The following is a 9,705-nucleotide window of genomic DNA, read 5'->3' as shown; positions in this document are numbered from 1 at the left end:
TGTTGCTCTTCTCCCTGTTTCTTCTCTCCCAAGCTCCTCCAGCCCCCGCCGACCTCTGGCAAGAAGTAAAACGTAGCGTGAAGTCCGCTCGAAGCACTGCCCCTCAGCTCCCACGGCACCGACAGAGCTGCCAGCGTGCAGCCGCTCCACTGAGGTCAACTTCGGAGTGAGTTACCTGCACTTGGAGAAGGGCCTTACCTGAGCGCACCTCTGCCAATGGCAGCTCACCTGAGGGAGCCCCGCAGCCAATCACGGCGCAGCTCGTCCCTCGGGCTTGTACCCTTTAGTGAAAGAATTCAGCTCCTTGCGAGAAAGTTACCTGTGGCCGCCCAAGTCCGCCACTTTTGCTCTGTGGCTGCCCATTGCCACGATCCAGGAGGACTCCGCGCCGCCCGGCCGCCTCCGAGCTCGGGCCCCATGTGAGGGCCCCCCCTTATCCCACCTTTCCGGCTAGGTGAGGGCGCGAGCGGGCGAGCGAGCGAGAGTGGTGAGGGGGGACGGAAAAGCAGAATTACCTGTAGCTCTTGTTCTGCCATCTCGGGCGCTCTCACACACCTTCACCTGCACAGACTTGAAAGTCCAGTTTCACCAGAGGCTGAGGCTCCAGGAAAAGGGGAGCGAGTTCATTGGATCAAACATGTCACAAGAGTCGGACAAGTAAGTGGATCACACGCGCCGGCTGCTGCTACTACCACTTTGGGCTGATGGCAACTGGTTTGTTATGTTTTTTTTTTTAAGTTGCTATTGTTGGTATTTTTTTTTCTTTCCCTTTTTCTTTTTCTTTTTGGTGGTATCCAGACTTTTCCAGATTATGTTTCTACCCTGGTTAAAGGGAGAAACCCTACAAGAATGTGAATGTTTAATCCCCCTTTGGGCCTTGATAGTCAAAGTAGGTTTTCCTCTTTCCTTCCTCCCTTAAGGGTGATCTCAGCTCCCGTCTCCCAGGACGAATACTTGGATATTGACATTGGTTTTGGTAGATGGGGCGGGAGGCCTGTTATTCCCCCTCTCTTTTAGTTGCTCGCACCGCTTCAGGCTTCTAGGACCATTTGGAAATTCTGAGTTCCTTCTCTATGTCCAAAGGGCCTGCTAGAAAAGCGGGTCTCTGCTGCTTTTGTGTGAGCGCAACAAAGAGCCTTTATGCTGAAGCAGAAACGGCCATCTTCCCACACTTGGGCAGGAGAGTGTGCGTGTGTGCGGCCCGCGTGTGCGCCTCCACGGGGGTGAGGCGCCAGGGCCGCGGGGGTCGCGGGGTTCGCCCGGCGCCGTCCCCGGGCCTCCGCGCCCCGACTCCCTCCTTCGCGTCCGCCGCGCATTGTTTGGCCACCTGTGCAGGTGCGGGAGGAAAGGGCCTTTCGGAAATGAGGCCAACTGATTTGAGGCCCGCTTGTGCGCCTCGGCAGGGCGCAGAGGGCGCCGGCAACTGTGCGATTCACCACGTCCGAGAGGCGTCTACACCCCCCGCGGCTCCTGGCGGCCCGGCGGGCCCGGCGCTCCGCGGGGAGGCCGCCACCTCGGGCGTGGCTAGCGGCACTGCGCGGGGGGCTCTCGGGAAAGCGGAGGGCCGGGGCGGCGGGGCCGGCTTCCCGTGCCTCGAAGGGATCTCTAGACCCTCCGGGGATCGGCGGCCTGCCCTGCCGGGACCGCGGATCGCCGCCCGGGTCCGGCGCGTCCAGGCGGCCTCCCCGCAGGCCTGGCCCCCGCCCCGCCGACAGCTTTGTGCTGGCTGGGGGGAGGGTGGGGCCGAGGGCGGGAGCGGGAGGGAGCCGGAGGTGGGTCCCGCGGCCTTTCCTGGGATTCGGCGGCCACACTCCCTTCCCCCTTCTCTCGTGCGCGTCCCGGGCTGGGAACTGGCTGCGTCCTATTGGAAGTGCGTAGGGGCCACCTTTTTGCTTTCCCTGCTATCTTCACCCTGTGGGGCCACCTCAAGGACCTTCCTGAGGGTGCCTCCGCCCCGGCAAGGGCCGGGCTCCTGGAGGCCGCGGGCCGCCGAGCGCCTCTCCTGGAGAAGGGGCCCCAGACCAGTCCCTAGGTGAGGGACCCTGAGGGGGTCAGCGGAAATGCCCTGCGGACCTGTCCAGGGGTGGAGGGAAAGGACCACCCTCTAGGTAAAGCCTCTGGATAGGGTAGGCGGTAGAGTAGGCGTATCTAACAACACAAGCTGTCATTATTAAAGCAAAACAAAACAAAACAAAAACCTACCAGATATTAGTACCACTTTACCCGCTAACGAAAACTTAACTCCTTGTTACACACCCGAGGGAAAGGACCAGTGTTACAAACGCAGGGAGAAACTAAGAGTGGGGGCAGGCATAGGAAGGTGTATCCTCGTTTGAGGGTACCCCACTTCCACCCTAATTCTTTCTGTAACCTTTAAGAAAAAATCACTATTCTTAGGTCTGAAATACTTAGGTTTCCTAAGTAGCCAAAAGCTGAGCTGAGGGCAGAGTTTTTTGGTTTTGATCTTAATGTCAAAAATGGTTGCAAATCTAGTGAATGTCAGATAAAATGTAATTCCTTAATTAAATCACAGAATTAACATTTGGTTTTAAGGGTTAATTTTGTGAATCATGACTGAAATGGATTCAGAATAAAAAACTAGTTTTTTAAAAAAACCTGTTAATACTTAACACCAACAGACAATTTATTTAGTGTTGAAAATACATTTTGAGCACTAGCAATCTGGTTTCACCACCATGCAGGCCTAATTGTTACAGGTGACGACTATCCGGGATTAGGTATGCTTACAGTTAATGAAAGTAGCTTTTACCTAGTCCTGGTTTTTCAGACCCTTTCCTATCCTGGGAAGAGTGATGCTAACAATACCCGCCAAAGACTGTCGGACTCCACTTGCCTCTCTCTGCCTGGACTAAAGATAAATGCTTTAAGTTAACAATTATATTTGGATCATTTTTGGGAATTTAAACCAAGTTTTCTTAATGTTAATATTCTAATGAAAGACCAGCAGCCGTGAGTCCAGGTTTTATAGGCCTGAAGTTTATTCAATGTGTATGTTAGGTGGGGTGGGTGTGTGGGCGCTAAGAAAGAGTAAGTGGGCCGGTTCCTGGAGCTTCCTGCTAGACAGAAAAAGCAAGGGGTCCTGAAGCTTGAGCTTTATCAGCTTAATGGCAAATCTGCCTGTATTTTTCTATAAGTAACCTAAAAGAATAGACACACGATATTTTCCCATAAACCCATCAGAGTGTAGGTAATCTTTTGGATAGCATATGAAAATAATTCCAGTTAGCGAGTCTGGACTGAAGTAACATCTTTTTTACAGTGTGGACTTTTCAGATTGAAACATCCTGCTTTTTATGTTCTTCAATGTTGATACTATAGCTAATTAAAATGAAGTATTTTTAGGACAGTTTGTCTTTGTACGTATTTAAGGATTCCCTGTTCCCCCTTTCTATGTCCGTGAAGACTTATGATCTTTGTCAACAGGCACATGTATCCGAGCAAGGCAATGATAGATTTAGAAACTCTTATTTTACTGCCAAGATATATAAAATGTATTTGGAGAGAATATATGGGTAATATATATGTATGTAATTTTATTTGATACAGGTATTTTCATTACATAAATGTTTTCTGGTTACCATTTATAACATATGCAGATAGGCATTATACAGAATAAAAAGATGTGTAAAATGAACCATGCCCTCAAAGGGCTTTAATGGAAGATGAGACATGAATGGACATAATTTTAATTAAGAAAATACCTGGTAAGTGTTTAAAAGTTAAAAAGAAAATACAATAGTATATATTTTTGGGTCATGGTATATCAATCTCCCTTCTCCCTTCTCCCTACTCACCTCACTTTTACTTTTGTCTAGGAAAATTACTTTTAGTCATTCTGTGTGTTTTATTTTAAGGTATCTGGCCATTATTCTAGAAAGGAAACAGAAAATGCCCAGTTATAGGTACCTTATGTGGATAACCTTTCAAGTAATGGGATGAAACACTTTAACTATACTTTCTATTCTTTAGTTTTATAAATGCATAAGTTTTTTTTCCTTTGGCTATATAAAGTATATTTTAAGATCACAAATACTAAGAATTAATCATATCTTTCTCAAACCACCAAAAATATCCATTTATGTATTCAACAAATATGTCTTGAGTGCCACTATATAGCAGGCATTGATCCTGGTCTTGAGATTTACTAGTGAACAGAACAAAGACCCTGCCCTTGTGGTGCTTACATGCTAGTAGGGGAACAGGCAGTAAATCAGTCAACACATAATAAATTAGATAGTGAAAAACGCCATGAAGGAAAGCAAAGCAGGCTAAAGGGATTGAGAATATTGTGAAGCTATTTTATATAAGGTGGTTAGGGATCGCCTCTCTGATGAGATGACCTTTGAGCAAAGACCTGAAGGAAGTGAGGGATCAAGCACTGAAAATACCTGGGGTAAGAGTACAGGCAGACAGAAGAGCAAGTGCAAAGACCCGAGGTGGGAAAGTGCTTAGCATGTTATAGGATCAATAAGGAGCCCCATGTGGGTGAATCAAAGAGGTGGAGAGATAATGGTCCCATTAAGTAAACTAACATAATCAATTCTCTACTTAATAGCCTAGACATTGTATACTCAAAACCAAACAAAATTGTGCTTATAAGTGGTCCTAGCAGTCAAAAGTAAATAAAGAATTAGCTTATAACATCAGTCTTGTCTCTTTCTCAAGTATCATTAGTTTAATGGTTAGGGTCTAGTGTCCTTTTTCCTACAGTGGATTAAATCCTGCTTGCTCCTTAATTTAGAGATGAATAAATGCACACACCCTAGAAGACTCTTGGAATTAGAACTGAAGAGGAGGGACCAAGTACAGATGGTGTTTGCTCTGACACCCCATCTCCCTAAAACTCTTAATGTAACCTCTCCTCAGCAACTATCTCAACCCTTTAACAGTCTCCTGCAAAATAAAGTTTGCCTTTCCTGCCTTCCCCTTGCCCTCATTCAATTTCTGCAGACTATGTACCTTTCGGGAAACAGACTTAGCAACTGCATTTGGAAGTGACACACTGTAAGCAGTATGCTTAGGTTAGTTTTGTATCTAGTGAAATGACCTAAAATACAGGCAAAGTTAACCTACTTGATTTATTGCTGTAACTACTGTACAGTGCCTAATAGTAGAAATCACCATAGAAATTCTTTAAATCACTACTTCCTGAACTCATATGATGAGAAAAATATCACCTGAGGCACTTGGTAAAACTACAGATTCCTGGACCCCACCCAGAGCTGTGGAATCAGAGGGGCCAGGGCATTTGCATTTAAACAGGTCCATTTTATAATTGGGTTAGTTAGTGAAATAATGCTTTAAGTGAGTTTAAATTTAAATTCAGTTTATATGCAACATCTCAGATGTATATACAGCATATTAAGTAAAATGAAATCTATGGGCTTTATTTTGCATTTGTTGTGCTACTTCTGAATGAGTAGCTCCTGATATCATTTTAACCTGGGTTTAAGAATTCTTCAGCCTTCTTTCAATGTTGTTTGCTTTCACTATTTTGCTGAACTGCCCCTTCTGGAAGAATGGGGTCATTTTTTTTTTTTTGGTATCATTAATCCATAATTACATGAGGAACACTATGTTTACTAGACTCCCCCCATCATCAAGTTCCCCCCGCATACCCCATTACAGTCATTGTCCATCAGCGTAGTAAGATGTTGTAGAATCACTACTTGTCTTCTCTGTGTTGTACAGCCCCCCCACATTATACATGCTAATCATAATGCCCCTTTTCTTTTTTTCTCCCCCCCTTATCCCTCCCGTCCCACCCACCCTCCCCAGTCCCCTTCCCTTTGGTAACTGTTAGTCCATTCTTGGGTTCTGTGAATCTTTTGCTGTTTTGCTCCTTCGGTTTTTTTCTTTGTTCTTATACTCCACAGATGAGTGAAATCATTTGATACTTGTCTTTCCTTGTCTTTCTCCACCTGGCTTATTTCACTGAGCATAATACCCTCTAGCTCCATCCATGTTGTTGCAAATGGTAGGATTTATTTTCTTCTTATGGCTGAATATTTCCATTGTGTATATGTACCACATCTTCTTTATCCATTCATCTACTGATGGACACTTAGGTTGCTTCCATTTCTTGGCTATTGTGAATAGTGCTGCGATAAACATAGGGTGCATATGTTTTCAAACTGGGCTGCTGCATTCTTAGGGTAAATCCCTAGGAGTGGAATTCCTGGGTCAAATGGTATTTCTATTTTGAGTTATTTGAGGAACCTCCATACTGTTTTCCACAATGGTTGAACTAATTTACATTCCCACCAGCAGTGTAGGAGGGTTCAGAATGGGGTCTTTTTGACAGGTCATATATTCCAGAGCTGCTGAAGACCTAATTTGGAGTGATGACACCCATGTGGGATGAGGTCTGTAGCTAAGGGTCAAGCTCAAATTTTAGGCTGAATCCCACTCACTCGAGAACTGGGTCAGAGTTAGAAGGTCAGCCATATCCTTCTACAGTTTCACATTAGAACTCAAAAGTAGTGTTCATTTTTCTGAGGACAGTCATTTCATTGAATTCAGATCCTATTTTGTAGCACAAAATAGAGTTCTGATCTGATGTTGGTCCCTGGTGAAATGATTTAATGTGATAATGGTTGTAGTTTCATTTCTAGGGCTAATGGTAGCTTTAAATATTATGCTCATAAGATGGTACTAGACCTTCTGTTAGCCTGTAATTAGGTCCTATTTTAAACTGACTGCTGGGATCAGGCCACCCAAATGGGCCCAGTGCCATTTGATTTAAGGAAGATTAAAAGTAGGTACTGTAGCAGTTGACAAAGATTTACAACTAGAAATTTCTACTAGACTGTGCAAAGTGAAAAGGAGAATTTAGACAAGTAGCCAGGAATGTCAAACATATGTAGAAACATTTAAACAACAGCAATAATGCCCTATAACTCAAGAGGTATTTGCTTGAAATCTATAGAAATTTAAATGAGATTATTACATTGATGTTAGGTTATTAAATCTGTTTTTTAAAAAGTCTCAGATAATTCAACCAAATGCTCCAGTTCCTCTTTGTGACTTTGATATAACTAGGTATATACATTTCTTGTTTAAAAATGAACAATTTGGTTAAATAGTATTTTCCTTCTCTCTACTTCCTCCCTAGTCTGAACCAATATTTTTTCCTGCCTTCCTTCCTTCCTTGGTCAATCTCCTGATGGCACTTTCTTGATTTTTTTCCCCTCCCATACTACTTGATGGGAATCGACACATGCAGCCTCTGTGTATAGAGGTGAGTATGAATCTGATTTTAGTCAGTGAACTTTGCTGCATTCTCTTAGCATTTCCAGCGTCAGCAGCCCATCCTTGGTATCGGAGCCAAGAGTTTAGAAAATGGCAGCAAATGATGCTGTTGCCTTATCCAGTTCAAGTTAGCCAAGTATAACCTCCAAAAATGTTTAGGTTCCTCTTAGTATAAGGAAAGCCTTATCCTAAATTAGTTGAGTCCTCACCTATGATCCCTAGCATTCACAATGGGGTGCAGACACTCTTCATTTTCAAAAGGTATTCAAACATTTCCTTCCTGTTCAATTATAAAAACTGGACTCAGCTGAAATTGGGTAGCGATTGGTTTGGCAAACTTGCCCAAGAAAAATTCCTTAGCGAGCAGTAACAGGTTGCATAGGAATTTTTGCTTGGGCCCAGGAAGACTAGTGGGTTGCTTAGTAACAAAAACATGTGCCTGAGAGTCCCTCAGACAGCTTCACAGGTCTTCAAGTTTAGGTCCCCCAAATTCAGATTCACCCAACCCTCCACTTGCCCTGAGTGTGGCCATCCTTTAGAGAAGTCTGGCTCCTTGGTTCAGATCTCTCTCTCTATCTGTCCTTCCATCCATTACTGGAAATTACATTTATGCTCTAAGTCTTTTAATGGTAAATTATAAAAAGGCCTGGACTCTAATGGGTTAATGAAATAGTTAAAAAAAAAAAGTATCTCTGGGGATCTACAGCCCTCACCATCCCCTTTTTTTTGGGAAAAAGGATTAGGAAGTGTTTTAGCTTGATGTGTTTTGGTGAACAGCAGGATTAAATATTTCTAAAAACAGCACATTTTGAACTGCCATATACAATACCAACCAAGTACACATTTTTAGTGTTCTCTGGAGAGTGCTAGAAAAACTGGTGTATTTCAGGGAATTTCAGTGTACATTTTGACAATAAATTGGGGCTGTGGAGATTGTTCATGCATTTGAATGGGTATTCAGTGGTAAGCAATCACTGCCTGTAGTGGATGAAGAGCCTTATTTTACTTTGTAATGAGCATGGCAATGAACTTTGTGGGGAACACTTTTAAAGTGACCTGATTTCACATTCACTTCCAAGGAAATGCTTCCTTTACAGTGTAAATGTAGACACCCTCCAGAAAAAGAAAGCAAGATTGCTTGTTGCTTCTCTTTATTTTGGCGCCAGCCTTTCATCTGAATGCTCAATGTACAAGTTTAACTAAACCGCAGGGCCAGAGACTTGTTTTTTAAGTCCCTTGAATTTGGATTGGGGTTTTAGAAAAGGGGGAAAGGTTGCATTGAAGGGCGAAATGGAGAAAGGAGAGGAAGAGAAAGAGCAGGAAGAAACTGTGCTTAAGCCACTGTTAGTTGCCAGCATTTCCTCAGTGGAAGGAGGGTCACCATGCATGGACTGCAGAGCTGGCATCTAGGGTGGGGTGACATGTGGCTATTTGTCATCCTGGGAAATTGATACTAATTTTAACTTGAAGCCTAGAATCCTAGAGCTGAGACAAGCCATAGGGATCATATAGGGCATGTGAGTAACCAAAGCATAGGACTTGGAGCTAAAAGTTTGGTTTGAGGAGAAAACTGTCTCCATTCTTCTGTGTTGCATGTTGGGTTATGAACTGAAAATATGAAGTTTTGATTGCACTGGAAAAAATATGCTTTTCTGGGGGTTGCGGGAGAGATTGGGAACAGGGGAGACATTGCCTATTTATTTCTTAAACTATGAACATGAGTATATGAAATACCTGTTTAAGATTCTGATGGCATTACTGTGAGAAGAATGGGCATTTCTTCCCACACTCACCCCAAATCATTGTTTTTAGTTCTCAGTTCAGTAAGCTCCATAAAATAACTCCTTTCTGTACTTCTTGGATCTAACTTTTCAGAGAAGCAAGGAACAAAGGTTTTGCCTCTTTCCTATATTGCCAATAAGATAATTAACATAACATTGGGGGATTCTTCTTCATTATTTTTCACCTGTAAGATGCAATTGAACTAAATGATCTCTGAGGATAATCACCTGCTCCGACATTCTGTGAGTCCCATTTTCTCCCTCCAGAGGGGTCTGGGCCCTGGCAGCTCAGAGAAAGAGTGAGGAATTAGCAAGAGAGAGTACCTGACATTGTGGGATCTGCTTCTGCTCCCATGTTCCCCTCACCTCTTTCCCCAAATAAAAGGGGGTCTGACTAAGACGTCAGAAAAACAGACTTCTAGCAGGCAGGAGGACTTCAGAGGGCCACATGGAATTCAGAGGGGCAGCTAGGCGGTAAAATCAATGGTTTGCCTAACGGACCCCCACACAGCCTCACTGGGCTGGTAGATAAAGGGTACAGGAAGATTAGCTAAAAAGGGCTGGCAGGCCCTCTGAAAACTCTCTTCCCAGTAAGAGCCCAGGAAGTGGTTTGCTCTAGGCAGGCTCATGGAGTGAGAGTGAGGCAATATCA

General features: G+C 44.0%; 1 protein-coding gene across 5 annotated transcripts in view; it reads left to right on the top strand.

Annotated features, from left to right (window-relative positions):
- Nucleotides 1-315: 315 nt before the first annotated feature.
- The window catches only part of GRHL2 (grainyhead like transcription factor 2), a 138,235-nt gene continuing 128,845 nt past the window's right edge, over nucleotides 316-9,705 (top strand). The window contains exons 1-2 of one of the 5 annotated variants that reach the window (XM_036876348.2): nucleotides 328-454; nucleotides 570-657. In XM_036876348.2, the coding sequence (XP_036732243.2) occupies nucleotides 638-657 (20 nt within the window). In that variant the 5' untranslated portion in view covers nucleotides 328-454; nucleotides 570-637. Of the gene's footprint in view, nucleotides 715-9,705 lie in introns of all 5 variants that reach the window. The other 4 variants (XM_057497857.1, XM_057497856.1, XM_036876349.2 and 1 more) reach the window with 4 other exon arrangements.

The sequence above is a fragment of the Manis pentadactyla genome, chromosome 3 (genome assembly GCF_030020395.1).
Source record: "Manis pentadactyla isolate mManPen7 chromosome 3, mManPen7.hap1, whole genome shotgun sequence".
In the NCBI taxonomy this organism is placed as follows: domain Eukaryota; kingdom Metazoa; phylum Chordata; class Mammalia; order Pholidota; family Manidae; genus Manis; species Manis pentadactyla.
Note: the sequence above shows the minus strand (reverse complement) of the source record. Positions and strands in the feature narration are given on the sequence as shown.